The sequence below is a fragment of the Hydra vulgaris genome, chromosome 07, assembly GCF_038396675.1.
Source record: "Hydra vulgaris chromosome 07, alternate assembly HydraT2T_AEP".
Classification (NCBI taxonomy): Eukaryota; Metazoa; Cnidaria; class Hydrozoa; order Anthoathecata; family Hydridae; genus Hydra; species Hydra vulgaris.
In genome coordinates, this window is record NC_088926.1 from 3,722,947 (window position 1) to 3,745,998 (window position 23,052).

Sequence of the window (23,052 nt, forward strand, 5' to 3'; positions counted from 1 at the left end):
AATATCCTTAACAAATAGCTTAGAAAAAAATTTTTTAGCTGTAGCTTGAAGGACTGATTTGGAAGGCAATAATAATACAGAGAAAATGTCCGATTTGTGTTTATAATTTGATGGATTATTTAAATATTTTAGCAAGCCAACTAAATTTTTATTCTGTCTTTCAACAATTCTCTGTTGCACATACTGCGGTATTTTAACCAAAAAAATTTTATATTTTTGCGCAAAACATCTAATATAAACATTAATACACCCTCTGCATCTTGTATGGATACGTTGCGTTGGTCAAGTCTTTCAATTACTAATTTAATTGGTTGTAATGTCATTACTACAGTCTGCACCACTAAATATTCATCCTTTGAAAAATTGTTAATATTGTTGTGTTTAAAATCTTTCAATGCTTTTAATATACATGTTTTTAATGCAATAAATTGCTCCAACATTGCAAGAAGACTATTCCACCTTGTCTTTACATCCAGTGTTAACTTGAGTTCTTTATTTTATGTAGTTTTTAAGTATTTTTGTAAAATTTTATTTTTGAAGGGGTGATTTACAAAACATTCATACAATTCTCCGGACCTTTTGAATTGTTTGTGCAATACTTATGTGGTCTAATAATTCGTTATTGATCTCAGCATTTTGTAAGTTTAATAAATTGTTGTTTTGGCTTAACTGTAAATCCACTGAAGTTGTTAAATCGATTTCTTCAGACTGGTCATCTTCACTATTATTTTCATCAGAATTCTGACTGTCTGATGCATTACACTCACTGCCCAATGAATTTGAAACCACTGGTTTTTTGTAGAGAACATCACAAATGTAGCCCATGTAAATATCAAAGTTGATGTTCTATCCTGCTAAATGTAGCCCATGTGCATATCAAAGTTGATGTTCTATCCTGCTTAATCTTCCATATTTTTTCATAACTGATGCACCGTTAGTTACACTAGAAATTATATGCTTCTTTGTAGATAAATTATATTTGGATAATTTATTTTCAACCATATCAATAGTTTTTTCAGCTGGAAGCAACATAACTATTCGAATCGTGCCCAAGTTTCAAAGCCTAGTTAATAAATGCACATTTAAATTCAAATAATGATAACTTTTTAAAGATTTGTATGTGTCCATCAAAATAGAGAATCTTAAGTCACCTTGAATTTGCAAAGTCATTTCTGTAACCACTCCTTGTTTTGCTAGATAGTATTGACTTTTTACCAAATTTATTACATGTAAAGGGTTTTTTGGCAATATCATTCCTTTATCAGATAAAGATTTTCTTATAAATTCAAATTTTACAAGAGCATTAATAGAAAAGCCATCTACAGGCGCCAATTTTGAAACAATTTCTTCCACAGATTCCTTTTTTATAAACAACGTAATTTTAGGTTAAGCATTTCTAACTTCAAAATTTGTGTCTTTGTTTGGCATTTTTTTCATAACTTCAATTTCAACTTCCTTGTGAAGATTTTTTAAATGACGAAGAAGAGCATTTTTTGAGAACCCTTTATACATTATTGTTGTTTTACATATAACATGTGGTAGATTCTGTTTTTTTTATTTGTAAAATTTTACCATGCCTTAAATCCACTTGACATGATGCGGTATATTTATTATCTTATTAATTAAATAGATTAAAATATACTATATAAGTATAAATACAAAACTATATTACCTACAATTAAATCCCGAAATAGTGTGCTGATTTACATAAATTATTTTAAATTAGTTGTAATTACTAAACAAATATTTTAAACTTTACTTACTTAATTTTTCACTTATTTCACTTATATATATATATATATATATATATATATATATATATATATATATATATATTTTTTTTTTTTTGAATAATAAAATATAAAAAATGTCATATATAATATGACATTTTTTTTACTTTACTATTCAAATAAACTTTCTGTACAAAGGTTTTTAAAACAATACTAATAATAAAAAATTTTATTTTTTAATTTTTATTAGGTTCAAGCTACAGACAAAGATATTGGAAAAAATGCTGAGCTGACTTATGAACTATTTGGCTTAAATCAAGATGTTTTTAAAATTGAAAAAAAAACAGGTGTGATTAAGACAAACAAAGCTCTTGATTATGAATCCAAATCAAGTTATACAATTGAGTTAGTTGTTCATGATTCGGGTGCTAATGTACTAGTTGGAAATGCTAGCCTGTTTGTAACTGTGACTGATGTGAACGAGCCACCAGAGTTTGTAGATTGTAAGATACCAAGAAGTTGCAATTTTAGTATTTATGAAAATCAACCAGAAAACACAACTGTTGGAAAAAATTTAATTGCTAAAGATCCAGATACAACGCCATGTAGCCTGAGCTACAGTATTGTTTCTCTTGATAAACAGTATTTTAAAATAACAGGTAACACAATACAAACAAGAATGTCTCTTGATAGAGAAGCAAAAGAAACCTATTCTTTAGAAGTATCTGTTAAGGATTGTGGAACACCCCCACTCCAGGCATTCACAGTTATTACCGTGGTTTTAAATGATTTAAATGATAATAATCCAAAATTCTCTGAATCTTCTTATAAATGTTTTGCTAAAGAAGATTTGCCTAAAAATGCTACACTGTGTGCAGTGACAGCAAATGGTAAATTTCTTAAATATTTTTTTTGTTTCTCAAAACTTTTCTTTGTGTTTTTGGTAATACAAATAGTTTATCTATGTATAAGTATTTATATATATATATACACTGCAGGCCAAAAGTTTCCGGACACTTTATATTTTTATATAAAAAGCTAAAATCAATCCTGTATCATTAAATTAACCAATAAAATTAATTTATAATACTTAAACTTACTAATTTTAAGTGTTTATGTAAGTTTGAGGTCAGTAATTGGGTATTACTGACCTCAAACTTAAATAAGTAAGTTTTTTTTTTTTAATTGTTTATTTTAACTTGATATGTAGCGTTACATTACTCTTAAGAGTTTGGTTTTGTTAAAATTATTTATTTGTTGAAACATGAAGTAAATATTTATAATGTAATGATAGCCGACTAAAATGATTAAGAATATTTAGTTTTGTTTAGTTTTCATTTGGTATTAATGATGGTTACATTAAAAAATCTTGAAAAAAATTTTAAAATTTTATAATTCGACTATTTAACTAAAAATATGGGTAAGAAACTTTCTTTAACGGTTGCAAAACGTTCTAAAATAATTACATTACATAAAGAAAGTTATTCAGTTCGTAAAATTTGCAAAAAATTAAAAGTTGCCAGAAGTACTGTACAAGATACCATCAAACGATGGAAAGAAACAGGCATTTATGAAGACAAAAAAAGATCTGGTAGACCACGGAAAACAACAAAAGCAGAAGATAATAGTATAATATTGATGAGCAAAAGGAATTGAAGACTTACGGCCCCGGAAATAACTTCAGGCTTTAATAGGAGTCATTCAAAATCTATTTCATTAACCACTACGAAACGACGTCTTAGACAAGCAGGACTTTCTGTCCGTATAGCGGTCAGGAAACCGTTGCTACGGATTGGAAATAAAAAGAAAAGGTTACAATGGGCTATAGACCACCAAAATTGGACAGAAGGAGACTGGGGAAAAGTACTATGGACCGACGAGTCCAAATTTGAACTGTTTGGGCAAAGACGTAGAATTTACATCAGAAGAACAACAACAAAAAAAATGATCCCAGAGTGTTTAGTGCCGACAATCAAGCATGGTGGTGGGTCAGTTATGGTATGGGGATGTTTTTCTTCAGCTGGTGTTGGTGACCTAGTTAAAATTGAGGGTATTATGAAAAAAGAACAATATAAAACAGTTCTAGAAAACAATGCTATACCTTCTGGCTTAAGAACTATTGGTTGTAGTTTTGTTTTTATGCAGGACAATGACCCTAAACACACCTCAAAATTATGTAAGAACTACATAAAGGAACAAGAGGATAATGGTGTCTTCAAAAACATGACCTGGCCGGCCCAATCACCAGATTTGAACCCAATAGAGTTACTGTGGGAAGAATTGGACAGAAAGGTCAGACAAAAATGACCAACATCAAAAGAGCACCTGTGGCAGATATTAGAAGAATCCTGGTTATCAATTACACCCGAAATAATAGATAAATTAATAAATAGGATGCCACGGATCGCAAAAAAAGTGATAAAAACTCGTGGGTTATTTTTTGACGAAAAGACAGTTTAATAATAATAGTGTTGTTAGTATTTTTTTTCTTTTCTTTTTTTTTTTTTTTTCTCAAATAGTAACTATATGTATCTTTTATAAAATAAATATGATATAAGAATTTTTTTGAAATAATGGGAGTTTTAATTAAAAAATTAAACAAAATCCAAGTGTCCGGAAACTTTTGGCCTGCAGTGTATATATATATATATATATATATATATATATATATATATATATATATATATATATATAAATATATATATATATATTTATACATACATACACTACCGGCAATTAATTTGAGGCCAGCGATGAAAAAACAGTAATTCTATTAAAAATCAATTAAATCTATCAGTTATATTTTCGTTTATGTTTTTTTCGATTTCAGTGAATAAAGAAACTACAAATTTGTTCATGAAATATATTTTATTTAATTTTCTTCACAAATATTTTTAAACAAATAGAAAACTTAACAAACATTAAAAAAGTTAAATTATAAGGTCTTTATATATTCTAAAAAAGCTCAATGTTTCATTGTATTCTCTCATTATTTGTGGAGCTGTTAATTTTCTGTTTGACATAGATAATCTTGTAATACGACAATCACCATGTTCATCTATCTTTCTAGGCTGTCCAGATCGTGGTAAATCACAATATTAACCAGTTTCCTTGAAACGCTTGATTGTATTGTGAACTCCAGTCTTTGATATTTTCATTCTTTTGGCAATTTTTCTTTCTGAAACACCTTCATCATCAAGTAAAACAATGCGAACTCTCTGTTCAAACTCTCTGTTACCGCTGGTCTCAAATTAATTGCCGGTATTGTATATATATAATTGCCAGTAGTGTATATGTCCAAAGTTTTGTTGACACACACACACACAAACACACACATATATATATATAATATATATATATATATATATATATATATATATATATATATTTATATATATATATATATATATATATATATATATATATATATATATATATATATATATATATATATATATATATATATATATATATATATATATATATATATAAAGAAGTAGAAATTTAACGCAGTGTTTCATCAATAAAGACTCATCCGAAATGAATGATCAAATTAATAAAACTTCAATTTGTACCAAAAATTAAATTACAGGAAGTCGCAAATGTCTTAACTACTGTAAATTTTCACACATTTGTGGAATATGCTGACAAATATAAAAAGAGTTCTTTAGAATTGATTACTTCTGCTTTTTTTAAAACGATATTTTCAAAAAGGAGGATTTAATGTAACTATTATTTGAGCTCACTTATTTTTATAGTTTTTTAGGAGAAGCTTCTTTTCGTGCTTACATCTAGAAATCAATTCCTATTTTTTGTTTAATAACCATTCTTGATTTGCATGTGTAATAATTTAAAATTTTTCTTGTAGGCATAGCATGCATTTTTGGAAATATTTTTATATGCAGGTGCTGTTTTAAGGATGGACCAATTTAGTATAAAATCATCAATATTTTTATCTTCTAGTTCCCATATGTATTTTGACAGCATGGTGTCTTTTGTATACTATTTATTTTTTAAGGATTGCTTATGGTTGGCAAAACATTTTTTTCAATCACCCTCTGTTATGCCAATAAATTGTTTATCAGGTACATTCTTAGAGGAAACAACACATTTATATACCACATTTTTTGATAAACAACTTCCACTCATTGGACAATTGTATTTTTGTTTACAATTACAATTTTCTGTAGTTTTTTCATTTAGGATTTCTTTTTTGTTTAACAAAGCATTATTGTGACCTTTTATAATTCTTTCCATATTTTTTGTGTAACTGTAGCTGACTTTAATTTCAATTAAAAATTTTATGTAGTTTATTAGAGGACAGGAAATGCTTATTGACTAATTTTAAAAACACTTTTCCTATGTTGGTGGAAACATTTTTGCTATATGGGGGGTTTAACCAAATTACATTACTAGTTCTATTTTGCTTTTTTGTATTCTTTTTTTCAGGGTCAAATTTTAGTTTAAAATTTTCAAAACCACCTTTTTTAAGGGCATCTTTAAATATTTGTTTAGAGGAATTGAATACATTTTCATTAGAGGAGTTTTAATTTAGCCTGTTATTAATTGAAATTGGGATTTGTTTTAGAATTTGGGGTGGATGATTTGAGTTAATATTAATATACAATAAACACAGGTCAACAAAAAAAAAATTTTTTTCTGGTGCCGAGCAAACAATTTTGTTTTTGTATAGCATTTCTCATTTTGATTTCAAATATGCAACTCTTTTTTTTACCATCACGTCAAGTTGTAAAGATATTTAGGTTCAAATCTTAAGTATTTAGGGTAAAGTCCCTAATGTTGTCGAAAAAAAAGTTATTCAAAAGTATGTCAACCTGGGTCTCAAAAGAAGCGTATTTTCATAGAGATTTTAAAAATGTTATTTATTTGTAATAAAAAGTATTATTTGTATTATTACTGAATAACATTACGTTGAAATTTTTTTAAGAGTCTTTAGCATTTTTTTACATAATTTTTTTGTCAATAAATTTTAAGGAAAAATATTTATGTTTTCTAAAATCTCTATGAAAATACGCTTCTTTTGAATAAAATTTATTTCATGGAAATCTAATTTGCTGAAGTATTTTGCTAAATTGTGTATATACTAATTTATTAATTATTTCTTATTTATATTACTGTGAAAAAATTTAGCTTATACTTAGAGCTTATTTCACCTCGTTTATTAATTTTAAAAGAAAAAATCTGAATTCAAAATCTTTCTACTTTAATAAAGAAAGTTATTTCTTTATAGCTTTAGATGCGCAAGGTAAAATTATTGATTACCTAATTATTGATTATGTAAACACATAACATAAGAATCTCTAACATAGATTATAGTTGCATGACAATTCTTGATAGTTACCTGACAATTTTTCTTGTTGTTTTTTAAATTTTATTAAAGTAACCTTTTTATTAAAACTATATTAATTTACAAAGCAAATAAGAACGGGGAGAATGGGTCACAAGTTAAAAATAAAGCTTCATCAGAATTTTTTTAAATTGCTACAAGCTCCAGTCATTTAACACCTAAAACAAAACAAAAAGAAAGTTGTTTTGACAAGAGAGTGATTTTAATTCTTGCTACATGCACACACTCATATCTATAAATATATATATATATATATATATATATATATATATATATATATATATATATATATATATATATATATATATATATATATATATATATATATATACTTTTTAATAGTTCGAGTAATTGCCTCATTATTGTTAATAAATCCCAAGATGTAACAAAGGGCTCCAAATGTGGCCTTGACAATGCACACTAAAAGTACGAACAGGGACACCATCCATGCACAACATGGCGCTGTTATTACATTGATAATTTACAGCTGTTGATGAAATCAGCTTCTCTGAGAGCTACCTCAGAGTTAGTAAAACCTAACTACCAGCCGGCCTCATAACTATAAAATGGAGTTTTAAAGCTGTAACCTCATTTGAAGATAATATAATGAGTTGCCTTGTCATAAAAACAGAGAAATAAGCAAAACCCATGCATCGAGTCAAGAAGATCCAGCATTCAACATCCCAAACTGGAAACAATGTGTTATAAATATATCTACTCCAGCCTAACAGATGATTTATGCGCTTTTGTAATTATTAAAATTACATCAATTTATGTCAAAAGTTTGAAACTAACCTAAACCTAAATTAATCTAAGTTTGAAACTTTGTTATAATAAGGTTTTCTTTTTTTGCAAATAATTTTTATTTCGAAAAATGCCTTTATAAATACCCTTTGAAAAAACATATAATATCCAAGTAAAAATAACCTGATCAATGAGTAATGCCTATAAAAGTCTAACTCCAATTTATTTTATTTTATATTAAAACTAAAATTGGTGCTATAAATATAAGGTATATAAGGTTAAAAGATATGATTAGTTAACCGATAAAAACAATTGAAATGAGTATAAAAAAAGTTAAAATTAATTAATTTAAAGTTAAATTAATTAGGAAAATATAAATAAAGGAGTTAAAAAAATAAAGTGAATAATTTGAAATTTGATAAAATATACTCCAGATTAAAATTAATATTTTTAAAATATAAAGTTGTAATAAATACGTTTTCCTATATATGCATATTCTGAATTGCCTGTTAAATATAACATTGTATCAAGCACTGCCTAATTATCCTGAATGCTGCTTTAACCCTTGGTTTTTTTTAGTACATACTATAATTGCAAAACTTATTTCTTTATAAAAAACTCTTAATTGTTACTAAAAATTAGGGGTGTACCAAATTGGAAATTTTGAATTCCGGCCTGAACCGGATTTGCCAGAATTGTTATATTATATAATATTATAAATTGTATTATATAAATATATTTATGTAGTTTTTAACCTTTAAGATTGAAAGTGAAAGCCTGCATCTCAGCATCGTGGCTACATAATATATATTTATAATCTTTAATATATATATATATATATATATATATATATATATATATATATATATATATATATATATATATATATATATATATATATATATATATAAATATATTTTTATATATATATGTGTGTGTGTGTGTGTGTGTATATATATATATGTATATATATATATATATACATATATATATATATATATATATATATATATATATATATATATATATATATATATATATATATATTTATACATATATATGAAACATTTACTGTATTAGGCATCCTATACTTTTTAACTATTTAAAAGTTAAGAAACATTAATAATGAGACTATTGTCAGAGGCAGGTAACATTTTTGATGACAAAAGAGCTTGTTTGTTGCCCAAAACTGGATAGTAACTGATTTTGGACTGCAATATTCCTTAAATTTAAAAATCTTTACATAAGTGATTACTGCAAATAAAAATAGGCAAAGCTACAGATATGCGGTCTAAAACAATTTTGTTTTATGGTTTGTTGCGCTTTTGTGTGGAAAGCACAACAAGCGATGTGACTTTTTAATTTAACCATAAAGAATATTTATTGGCTTTAGTACATACATCGACTATCTTATGGCTTGCTGCTACAAGGGAGTGCTGCTATGTTCATTATCTTATAGCCTGCTGCTACAAAAGAGTGCTACTACATCCATTATCTTACAGCCTTCTGCCACAAAGGAGTGTTGCTAAATCGACTATCTTATAGCCTGCTTCTACAAGGAAGTGACTGAGGATTTTGCATAGGGCAGCAATCTTTTTTCTTTTATTACTTCAATCAAAATTTCTAATGTTTAAAATTCTCCACTAAAGAAAGTGCAACAAGCAAAAAAATAAAATTATTTTAGAGCGCTAAACTGTAGCTTTACCTAAAATTACATTGTATTTGTTAAAAATTTTGTATAGGTTTACCTATAGTTCTTCATTACCCTGTAGGACAATGATTTTTTTATTTAATTTACACAGTCTGTGTCACATGTCTTAAATAAATAAAGTAAAAAAAATATTCCGGCATTCTGGCCTGAAATATTATAATTCTGGCCAGAACCGTAATGATCTAAAAGTCACAAATTCCGGTACATCCCTACTAAAAATGTGGTAGTGAGATATTATTTTGAAAAATGTAGTAGTAATATTGCTGACAAAAGTTTTTGACTGCACACTAAATTTTTTTTGTTAATCTTTTGAATATCAAATTATTTAGAACAAAAGGTTCTAGTTGTCTTTAAGGTTTTTTGACGTTAAGTTTTTGACTTTCGTTTTGTCCTTATTTTGTCATTGTTCTTATTGAATTATATTTTGTTAAGTTCTTTTTATTTTAACTTTAATTTTTGCTCACGTCAATAAAATACAACCTAATATTAAATACAATTAAGATCAAATACTATTAAATTTTAAATTAATTTTAAAATTGTATTAAAATACAATTCAACCTAAGTTGCATTTTTTTTTGAGAAAAATTTATATTTTGCAAAGTTTTCTTTGCTTACATAAACTGACTTACATAAGACTTGATGTAGAAGCTGGCAAAATTCTGCTACTCCTAACAAAATCTACTACTACTGCTGCTGCTGCTGCTAATGCTACCATTACTAATACCATTACTTCTACTATTGCTACAGCTGTTACTGCTACTTTTAATAAAATTGAACTTATGACAAAAAATTTAAACATTTTATCCTTTAGATATTGATGCTGGGATCAATGCTAAAATTATTTTCAGTATTTCCAGTTCTAATGAAGGTATACGTATCAATAGCAATAATGGAATACTTACTTTGGATAATAGTTTAGACAGAGAAACAAAACCAGTTATTGAATTAGTAATAACTGCTATAGACCAAGGAACGCCTTCGCTTCGTTCATCAGTCAACTTAACAATTGTTGTGGTTGATGTCAATGATAATGCTCCAACATTCATTGGAAATAGAAACCTTAGTATTGATGAAAATGTTAAAACTAGAACTGTGGTTACCAAACTTGGAGCTGTAGATATTGATGAAGGTTTTTTTTTTATTATTGTTTTTATTTTTTTGCTATTTGAAGTGTTTAGTTCAATTTTTTTTTTTTTACAATAAGAATATTCATTTTCATAGGTCTCAATGCTCAAGTTCGTTTTTTAATCATTTCTGGCAATACAGATGATATGTTTACTATCAACAATCAAGGAGAGTTGGTTACTCAAAAGCAACCAGATCGTGAAAACATTGATTTCTATAGTCTTAGTATAACTGTTCATGATTTGGGCAATCCATCTTTATCAAATACAGCTGTGTATACAATTCGAATCAATGATCTTAATGACAACAGTCCTGTTTTTGATAAATCTCCATACATTTTAACTGTTAAAGAAAATCAAAAAAACAACACATTAATAACAAAGGTTTTTGAAATGTTTATTCTTGTATTTTTTTGTATTTTGATGGGTTTGTTTCAAATTTACGTTTTTTTCAAAAAGTTTATTCTTGTGTATAAATATTTCAAAGTCAATTTTTATAACATATGTTCAAGTTTCTCAAAATTTAGTTTGATAGGTTCACATATGTTTAAGTCCTGAAAATATAGTTTGTTAGGTTTACATATGTTCAAGTCCTTAAAATATGGTTTACTAGATTCACATATGTTCAAGTCTGTAAAATATAGTTTAGTATGTTCACACAGTCCTTAAAATAAAGTTTAGTATGTTCACACAGCTGTTATAGTGTAGTGGTGGAGCACTTGCCTCATAAACAAGAAGTTCCGAGTTCAATCCTCAGTATGTTCCTGGTAGTACCATGCTCAACTCATTTCTCAGTGCAGCGGCCTTGTTTGTCAGGGTTTGTGTTTTGGAGTTATAGTTGAGAGAGGGTTGTAACCCCAACTAAAATTAGCCTTCTCAACTGTAGTGGCCTTCATTGCCTTGGGGAGGTGAATTAAAATAAAAAAATAAAAAACGAAAAAAAAAACATTTTCAAGTCATTAAAATACATTTTTATAGGTTCACATATTTTCAAGTCTTCAAAATATAGTTTAGTAGGTTCACATATGTTCTAGTCCTTAAAATACAGTTTAATAGGTTGCATTTCTTAGATTGATCCATTAAATAATTACTTTACAGATGAGTAAACAATTTAAATCTCTAACTAAAAAGGAGTTTTTTGAACTATTGATTTTGAACAAGTATGCAAACAATTCAAACAAGTATTAAAAACAAAAAATGAAAACAAAGCAAACATTTAAAATTAATAAAATGATAATAGTCTGTGTCACTTTTCATGCAATAGATAAAAGATAAAATTTTAATAAAAAAAGTGTTAACTATTTTAGTAACCATAAAATGGTTTAAACAATCATAATGTTTTAATAATATTTCTAAAAATTTTAGTTTTTGAAAGATTTAATTTTATGATCTTCAAAAAGTTTCCTTTTATAATTTTTATCTAGTATCTCTTTTTTGTAAGAATGTTTAAAAGTTTTGCTTCAACATTTCTGTATATCTTATAAAGTCGTTTAATTAAATTTTGTTAGGTCATTGCTACTGATATAGATCTTGGCATTAATAAAGAGATCACTTACAGAATTTTGGGTGGAAACCAAGAAAATGTTTTTTCTCTTGATCCCAACATAGGAAGTTTAACCTTAATATCTACTCTTAAATTCAGGAAACAAAAAAAATACACCCTGAATGTAGCTGCAACTGATAAAGGATCACCATCGAGATCTTCAGAAACTGTTATTGAAATTACAGTGGAAGGTTTGCTTATTTTTTTCTTGTATTAAACTAATCTAACAACCTAACAGAAAAAAACTAAAAATGTTTATTTAACTTAACTTAGTCAACATTTTTTTTGTAATATATAGCTAATGAAATAGTAATGTTTTTGAAAAAAGTATTATTTCCCTTCCATCTTTCCAAAATTAGCTTTATTAACACTTTGAATCAAGGATGCGGAGTCCCAAATAGGACTCCAGATTTCAGGAATTCACAAAAAGTTACTTCTTCCTAGTTTTTGGTATCCAGGAGCACTAAAAATATAAAAAAACTTATGAGTTAGCACCATATTGTTTTAGAAATATTACAACTTAACCACTTGGTTTGAGTAACAAATGGTATATGTTATTTTGGCAACCATTTAACATTTGCCATTGGCGTAGAACTCAAACCAAAGAAATGGTTAAGTTGCTGTTGTAACATTGCTGATTCTTTCATTGGACAGTTTGTAGCTTAGTAATTCCAACACTAATTGTTCATCATTTGGGGGAGTAATCAAACTAGGCAACACTTCATAGCCAAGCTTCAATATTTTTTGTCACAGATTTTATTTTCTAAGGACAGACATTATCATGGAGAAATTCTTTTTTGTCTACTAGGCTTTTTTCAAGTGTTAAGTTTGAATCTTTTCAAGTTGAGCACAACCGGTTGCTGTTGTACTTGATCAAGGCAACATGTTAAAAATAGAAGAGATTCATTCAATTTTACAAATAGAAGAGATTCATGCAAATTTCCATCTTTTGGCCTAGCTGACTAGCATTCTGTTTGTGAACACTAAGTCTTTTTTTTAAGCAAACTCGGAAGACCAATCAGGCTAGGTTTTCCAATTTTGCTTGCTAAGTGGCACATAGTTAATCTTAGATCCCTATATATAAGTCTTAATAAGCATTTGGTTTTTATGAGCCCCTGTTGATATTTTCCAACAACAAACTAATCATCTTCTTATTGCCAATCAAGTTAAATGATCTTGAGTTTATTAAAGTCTAGTGTGTTGCTAACTTGTCTCTTCTAGAAGAACTATGTTGATTATATGCACAAAATATTATAAGCTAATAATTAATTATAATAGTTAACTAAATAAAAATTTCTTTCAAATTCTATTTTACTTTCCAATCAATTTTTGAGCAAATATAATAATTGCATTACATTTTCAAATTTTAATGTAGATACAAATGATTTTGCACCAGTATTTATTGATGATCCTTATGTAAAGTCTTTAAATGAGAATGTAGAAATTGGAACTGTTGTTTTGTTAATCAAAGCTAAAGATAATGATACTGGTCCGAGTGGAGATCTCACATTTTCAATACAGAATCTGCCAAGTTTACCATTTATTATAAATTCTAAAACAGGTTTTTTTTTCTAATAATTTTTTCATTGATATTTTTCTATTTTAAATTTTATCATTGTTAGTTTTAACCTTTGTTTTAGTATATATATGAATAAATCTATGTATATAAATATATATATATATATATATATATATATATATATATATATATATATATATATATATATATATATATATATACACATACACACACACACACACACACATATATATATATATGTATATATATATATATATATACATATATATATATATATATATATATATATATATATATATATATATATATATATATATATATATATATATATATGAATTTTGCTTCAAAGGTTTGATTACAACAAAAGGGCTTATTGATTATGAAGTAACTCAAAATTTTTCATTCACTGTGTATGTTCAAGATGGCGGAACTCCATCTTCAAAAGCTAATGCATCAGTTTTTATACAAATTGTTGATTTGAATGATAATGCTCCAATCATGGCGAATCAAACCATTTATGTAGTAGAGAATGAAGTTAAAGAGAAAACAATATTTGTTTTAAATGGTGTAGACAAAGACAGTGGTTCAAACTCTATAATAGATTACTCTCTAATTGATTCAAAATTACCTTTTAAAATTCAGAATGATCAACTAAAGGTTAATGGCGTTCTTGATCGAGAAAGTATTAGTAAATATAGCTTAGATATCATTTTAACTGATCGTGGCATACCTCAGCAAAAAAATATTTCAACAATTATTGTCATTATTAATGATGAAAATGATAATGATCCTAAGTTTGGACAAAGTTCCTATGATTGCTCTGTTCGAGAAAATTCTCCTGTTGGTACATTTGTATGTTCTGTTGATGCAAGTGATGTTGATGCTGGAGAAAATGCCTCATTGTCTTTTTTTATATTTGATGCCCTGTTAAAAATAGATCAGGTAAGTTTTTTTAGTTGAATATTTTTTTTATTCAAAGAAAATATTTTGAAATAATAAAAGAAAAAGATTTGTTTGGTTTTATCACAAAAATGATGTAAAAAAATTTATTATTTTAATTTGATTTTGTATAAAGTAAAAATTATGTAAAAATAAAGTTTTAATTGCTCCTTTTGTTTCTGTGTCCTAGCAACAAAAACAAAAAAAGTTTTAATAGTAATATGCAGTATATGTGTGTATATGTATGCAGTATATGTATGTACTCACACGCATGCACATGTACATGTAAGAGGTAAAGCAATTTTTTTTCAACCAGATCAACCACTCTCCTTTTGTTTTTCTGTTTTGCAGATCAACAGATTTTTAATTTTGGTATTACAACTAAAGGAATAAAACAAACAAAAAAAGTTTTAGAGTTTCTTCTATCTTTCCCACAATCTTATTTGCCATGGCTAAGAAGCTTCACCTCAACCCCACACAAAACCTCTAAAAAAGGGGTAGCACAAAAAATTTCACAAGAGAGTTAATTTAAACTGGTGTAATATGTGGGGAGTGAAACTCAATAAAGAAAAATGTAAAATCATGCACATAGGTACTTAAAAATACAAGTAAATTAATAACGACACAGATGGAAATCACAAAATTAAAGAAGAAAAATTAGAAAGAAAAATATAGGTATAATAATATCAGCTGATCTAAAATGGCATGATCAAATAAAATCAGCAGTTGCTAAAATGCAATGGTCACTGGGTTTAATAAAAAGAACTTTTACTTATTTATATTCGGATATAATTAAGTCATTATATTTTACATTAGTGAGACCTCGTCCTGAATATTGAGTAGTTTAAAACCCAGTACTAGTTTGAAACCCAACTCTAATTAATGATATAATAGAACTTAAAAAGGTTCAAAGAAGAGCCACGAAACTCGTTTCAGATATCTAAAACCTTCCATATAAAGATAGAATACAGAAACTAAATTTAACAACTTTAGAAAATTGCAGAACTAGGGAAGATTTAATATACCAATACAAAATATCAAATTGCTTACAAATTGTGAATTGGTTCAAAAATCCCAAACTGATTTCTTCACTAATAAGCAACATTCCTTTATCAAACATACGTGGACACAGTAAAAGAATTGAAAGTGAAAAATTTAATAGTTCCTTAAGAAATAACTTTTTCAACAATAGAATAATTAAAAACTAGAATTCTTTGCCAAACTATGTTATTTCTTCAAGGGTCGTAAATTTATTTAAGACTAATTTTGACAATTTATAATATTAACAGCTGTTATAGCATTACAGATAACAGTATGCTCTGCAACAATGTATATATTGTTGTTACAGTATTTATATATATATATATACACATACTTTTTAGTCTAACTAAGTTTAGTCGACTAATTTTTTAGTCTAACTAAATTTAGTCGACTAACTTTTTAGTCTAACTAAATTTAGTCGACTAACTTTTTAGCGTAACTAAAATTAGTCGACTAACTTTTTAGTTTGACTAAATTTAGTCGACTAAGTTTTTTAGTCGACTAATTTGCAAAAAATATATTGTTACTTTTATCCAAAAAATACTTTTTTTAAATCTTGTTATGTGTTAGTTGTGAAGTGGTTTGAGCGCCATTTTTTTAATAACAAATTGCTGTAAGTTACAATTTAGATCTCCATGGCATCTTTTTCAAAGTTGATTTTCAGAGTTTTTCAAGTTTTTGGAGAAAATTTTTTTTTCTTAAGTTTGCGAGATATACACTTGGAGTTTTGTTATAGTAAAAAAACTGTATCCAATTACTCCCCCCTTATTATTATGTACTTGTTTTAACTTTCAATGAAAAGCGGTTTAAATCTGGATTTTTTCAATTTCTAATTAAAATGAACCATAAACTATTAGAAAAAAAAATGGTGCCATATTTTTGAAATGTGTTGTATGCAGAAGCTTTTTCGGAATACTTTTATATAATACCAGCAATCATTTTTTGAGGTAATAATACCTAATTTATTTTGTTCTACACTCATAAAACGCAGTTTTTACAGTGACGACAATATGATTGTAGTTGTTAGTAACAATTACACAATATAGAAATAATAAAAAACATTAATTGCGTAACAATTTGTTACGCAATTAATGTTTTATATTATTTCTATATTGTGTAATTGAATATATATCTTGTTCAACTCTCAATTTTTATTTTTTTTTTAATTATTATTAAAATGCTAATAACTAATTATGTATTCGGTATAAAATATCAGCTGTTTTTGGCGGAGTTGTTCTACTAACAAACCAATTTTTATTTAATTCAATGAAAGAAAATGTGGGGCAATACTAGGTACAAACAAAACATTTTTATTACCTAATTGTCACAAATTATATTACGTATTTTAATTTTCTTAAAAACGATAAATTTTAACGAATGTCTTTAAGTTGATTTATTTGTCTTAATTCATATTATGTTTATATAATTTCTCAACACAACAAAATTTAAGGAATGTCTTAACTGACATCTCAAAGTAATGGTTTCCCGCTATATATTAGATAAACCGTTATTCTCAAATATATATTTAAATTTACTTTAAGAAATTGCATTTTTAAACTATGTCGAAAAATAATACGTTTTCTCCAATTGAATATGCTGCTCCAATATCTGATTTGATGAATCTGACAAAGAAAAGATTGGATAAAAGAAAGACTATAGATGAACAAAACCCTGCAGATCATAACGATAGTGAAACAAGTTCAAGTTTTTCATCCGGTCAAACAGAAATTGAAGTTGATGCTCAGTCCATTGAAGAAGCAGCTAAAACTACATACGAATATTACTCAATCGAGGAGGAAACATCAAAATGGATATGTAATCAATGTAATAGTAACAGACCTAAAAAGTACTCTTGTAAAACATCAAAGAGTATATTAGATTACCATCTTGAACATGATCACAAAATAATAACGCCCAAAAAAAAACGAACTATGAGTGGCTTGTCAAAAGAAGTTAGCGATAAGATTGATAGAGCTCTTTTAATTTTCATTATTGCCTGTTGTCTTCCATTTATGTTGGTAGAAAGTAGTGCATTTAAAGAATTTGTTTTGTGTTTAAATCCAAAGTATAAAGTGCCTTGCCGAAAAAAGTTAAGATCTCTCTTAACTGATTTATATCGAGAAAAAGTTAAACTTTTGAAATCAAAATTGTTATCAATTAAAGTTTTATCTATTACTACTGACGGATGGACGTCCTGTCAAAACTATAGTTATATATCAGCAACTGCACATTTCATTGCTGACAAAACAAATTTCATCAGTTTTTGTTTGGGCTTTGCATACCTTAATGGCTGCCATGATGTAGATAATTTAAAAGAGGCTTTGCTAAAAATCGTAGAAAAGTTTAAAGTAGATGATAAAATTATGAGTATAGTATCAGACAACGCCAGTAACGTACGCAACTGTCTAAATTCTTTAAAAGTTTGTTTAAACATTCAACCAATAAGATGCATGGGACATGTTTTGCAATTAGTTGTTAAAAATGTCATAGATTTAGTTGAAGAAGGTGAAAAAGATAGTTCGTCTAAATTCTTTTTCATTGCAAGAACATTAACTAAGTGCAGGAAAATTGTTACATCTTTCAATCATTCTTCTCAACTTAATGATTTATTAGAGGAAAGTCAAACACGACAAGGTGTCGAAAAAAATCACATACTTCATTTGATTCAAAATGTGAAAACTCGTTGGCACTCTACGTTTCTCATGGCAGAGCGAATGCTTAAGCTTCACTCCTACATAAAAGATATCTTTAATTCGAAACAACAATACAAAGATATGAGAAAATATTTACTTGATGAAGATGAAATAGTTAACTTAAAAGAAACGGTAAATGCTTTATTAAGCTTTAATCAAGTAAGTGTTTTACTATCTGGCGATAGGTATGCAACGTGTTCTTTAATTATTCCAAGTATAAAGTACCTTGAGAAGCAGCTGAGTAAGAATAAAAGTGAAACTCCTCCTTTAATTGTAATATTGAAATCACATTTGTTAGAATCTTTACAAACTTACAAAGATTCATGTGAATTAGGGAATAATTCCTTTTTATTGTGCGCCACTTTTTTGGATCCAAATAATAAAAGTTTTCAATTCTTTGAAAAGAACGAAAAAAATAAATATTTAAAAATTGTGAAAGAATTTTTGTCAAATTTTATCACGCAAAAAGAGTTGGTGAAATAATTCCAATTAAAAAGGTGACAAAGGAATCAAAAAAATTTAAGTTTTCATTTGAGGATGAAGAAGATGATTCCGGAAGTGATAGTGACAAAAATGTAACCTTAGATTTAAAAAAAGAAATCAGTGAATATATAAGATTGTCAGTGCACGAACAAAATGTTTTAGAGTTTTGGCATCAAAATCAATATGTTTTTCCAATATTGTATTGCATTTCAACGATAATTTTATGTACACCTGCTACCAGTGCACCAAGTAAGCGCCTTTTTTCTGACACATTAAATAATTTGTATGCTAAGCGAAACAGGATGACGGCTGAATGTTTTCAAATGTTGATGTATTTGTACGAGAATTTGGAATTTTTTAATTTGGTTTAAAATTGGTGCAATTTAATCAATGTAATACGGAAATATCTTGTTGTAATAATTATTTTTAATTTATTTTATTGTTCTTAAATAAAAACTCTTAAATTTAGAACTTGAACTGTTTTGTTTTAAAAACAATCAAACAAGGTTGCAACATGTTTAAAAAATGATTTTATAAAGTTGTTGCTCTGATGTTTGGGACATGGGGGGGACCCCAGAAACTTGAGGGCTTTTATGTTTCCAGGCTACAATTATCGCAATTTTTTGCAAAGTATCATTATCCGATTTTCAATTTTTTTTTTAGAAAAACCAATTGCTTAATTAGACTATAAAACTAAGTGCAAAATATGAACGTAGCAAGTCTTCCCGATTCTATGTTATTTAAATTTAAGTTTTTTTACATTTGTAAATGTATTTTACATTTTCATGTATTAATTATGACCCACCCAAGTTTATATTTCATAATGAATGATTTCATTAACCTTACCTTTTCTTTATAATTCTACAAAAAATGGCGTCTTAAATGCGGTTCATTTAAGTTGATATTTCAAACTTACTTTTTAGATAAGATTGCTTCTAGTTAACTTTAGATCTTACTTTTCACGCTAAAACTCTTATTTTCTAACAAACTATCAACTCCAGCTTGAAGCAATTTAAAGCCAAAAATTGCTGCTGCCTAGTATACAGCCATATTTAATATAATTAAATGAGTTTATATACGACTAAAAATTAAATTTTTGATACAAAAAAAAAACATTATTTTGGGAAAAATATATCATAACTTAATTTTTTTTAACAAAAAGTGAAAATGTACTTTAAAATGATAGATATTCTGCATTTTTTAAGTAATTAAAAAGTGATAAGAAATTTTCTGGCTTGATAAAGCGACCGCTGCCATTTAACAGAATGTTTATCTTATTTTACAGTTTTACACGATTTAATTGCGGAGGTTGCATTTTTAAATGCGGACGAAGAGCCTCTCGGTAAATGCTATTAAATGTTTTGCATTTTAAAAACTCTATTAATACGTTTAACATTTGGTATGCATTTTAGAATAAATAAATTGCCGAAGCTTAAATGTACTTAAATTGTGACAAACATAACCTAAATACGCCAACCAATTTAAGCGCAATTCCGTGCTTATTTGTCCGTACGTTGAAAAAATGAGAAAATGATAAAGTTTTAATTATGAATGTAATGATAACGTTGCATATATAAGCTTTCGCATTAAATGTCAAGCTTGTTGAGAAAAATGATGGAAGTTAGCAATTATAAATTGGTACTTCTTATCTGAAATTGGTACTTCTTATATGAAATTAAATATTTAGATTAATTAAATAAATTGGTACTTCTTGTATGAAATTAAATATTTAGTGACTAAGTATACTCGCTAGTATACAGGGGGGGGGGGGAGGTGGTAAGTTGAAAACTGCTGTAAGAATAATTGCCGATTAAAAATCATACTTGCTGAGTATAAGAATATATATATCGATTGCTGAGATTTGCTAATAATTATAATAACATCTTAATTTGCCGAATGATCAAACTAAATATCGGTAATAGCATGGCCTATAAGAGATGGACGTGCAACCTATTTTTTTTTTTTTGCGAACCATGCTCATTGCGCATTGTTACAAATCTTTTGTTTTAAACAATAGAAATTAAATTATAAAGTCTGTCGGATTCGTCGAAAACTTTTGGTCTCGTCTAACCAGTTACATCAACTTCCTTTTAGTTATTCAAGATAACAGCAATAGATAGCGATTCCACGGCTCAACGAAAAACATTTGACATTTGAAAAAAAACACGTAACTTTCATGAACTTTACTCTCTAATCTCTTTTTGTATGCTTAAGCAAACACCTTAAGGTTTTTTGCATCAATTAGTGTTACTCAACCTCTTTCCAGTCATATAGAAAGTACTATGGTTTATATGGCTTCATTTAAATTTTATCCATATCAGAAGACCATTTTTAAGAAAAAAGCTCGAAGCGGGAACATTTTTTTAAAACAAAGCTTTTAGAGGTTAGGATTCCTTAGTACCAAAACACATCCAATTTTTATAAAACTTTCCGTATACATTAAAAAAGGGATGACGAATCAAATGGAATGTGCACACTTTTTAACTTTTATACATAAATTTTTAGTTCTTAGCGTTTCAAAACTTCAAGGTTTATTTTTATAGAAAAAAAAAAGTGTTTTTTAAAAGTGTCCAGGTGGAAATTGCAAGTTTACTCTTTCCTCTTTTTATAACAAGTATTTATTTATGTTTTCTTGAAGAATAGGTTCTAAGGATTTGTATATAGAAATTATGTATATATATATAACTATCTTCCTTCGCATATTTTATGATGTTTTTTGTTTTGATTTTGCGTGACATAATGCAAATTTTTGGTGCCATAACAATGCAAATTTTCCATACTCAAGCCCTATACCTTTCGTCAAAAAATCATTAATTATTGCACTACAAAAAATTCAATAACTTTAGATCCGCTTAACTTCAAAGGCCGAATGACCCCTCATTTTTTAAGTCAAGTCAAGCTCTATACAATGATATAAGTTACATATGTTTATTTGAATAATAAAAAAATCGTCAAGAATGGCTACAATAGAATCAGATTTTAAGTTTAATTTTATATAGCTAGATATTCCTTATATTTTAAGAAATAACACTGATTATAATATAGAAATTGAGATCATTTACTTAACTACTTTAGTACATGTATAACTAGAGATATAACAAATAATACAAAATATCAACTAGTTTTGTAGCTACTTAGAGAATATTGGTTTCATGTCCAGGGAACTACACCATCTACTATATTGCTGTAGACTTATTGTTTATGAATATTATAGAATTTTTTATTTTTATGTTTAACAACAGAAATATATACAGTTAAGGATAAATAACTCATACATAAAATGAATATAAATAAAATAAAGAAAAAAATAATTTGTCACAGTTTTAAAGAATTTAGCAAAGCCAATTTATGGCAAACCGCAAGAATAACTAAGTATTTAATATTAACATAGCATGATTTACCAGCTATATATAAACTAATTTTTATTTGACAAAAACAAATGGGTTATTATCTGCCTTTTTTGACAAATGAAATAGTATATGAAATATAAAATACGAAAACATGAAATATCTGGCTACATTTTGCAAGATGATTATAAACTTGAATAACTTTTTAAAAGGTTTTGCATTATAAAAAGAGTTATAAAAAAGCCCATTAGAAAATACACCTACTAAAAAACAATGCTCAGTGGAATATATATTATGGAGCTTATAGAGTAGTCGAGGCAAAAAATGGTGACATATCGGAAATAATACTCAAAAAATACACAAAACTAAGGCTGGTGAATGAAGGACCAAGGAGTTGCATGAAACCAGACCTTGACTAAAAATTTTATTTAAGCATTTTTACTTTTCGCTTTACTTTTTTTAGTCATTTTAAAATTATCTTTACAGATCTATTTTATTATTGATGGAACTTTGTTTACACGAAAAAAGTTCCCAAATTTACAAATGTTTATCTTGAAAAAATGATGAAAATCTGTTCGTGCTGACAACTGATTTCCTTTTCCTTGGTGTAATTTGTTTAGTAATTTGTCAACTTGTGAAGTAGTTACTTATCCTGAACAGTCTTATTAAACAAATGCTATAAAATTTAAACTAATACCACGTGATCAGTGTTTCTGTTTAAAAACTAAGGGCAGCCATTTTAATAGATTTTTTGTTGACGAGTGAAAATTCAGAGTTTGTCGGAAACTC

The 23,052-nt window shown here is 27.1% G+C and overlaps 1 protein-coding gene across 1 annotated transcript in view; it reads left to right on the forward strand.

The window, feature by feature from the left end:
* LOC100210072 (cadherin-related tumor suppressor) overlaps window positions 1-23,052 on the forward strand; it is a 136,118-nt gene that overhangs the window by 72,863 nt on the left and 40,203 nt on the right. The window contains exons 12-17 of the mRNA XM_065801912.1: window positions 1,981-2,620; window positions 10,365-10,682; window positions 10,775-11,061; window positions 12,186-12,411; window positions 13,596-13,781; window positions 14,110-14,702. Coding sequence (XP_065657984.1) covers window positions 1,981-2,620; window positions 10,365-10,682; window positions 10,775-11,061; window positions 12,186-12,411; window positions 13,596-13,781; window positions 14,110-14,702 — 2,250 coding nt within the window. The remainder of the gene's footprint in view (window positions 1-1,980; window positions 2,621-10,364; window positions 10,683-10,774; window positions 11,062-12,185; window positions 12,412-13,595; window positions 13,782-14,109; window positions 14,703-23,052) is intronic.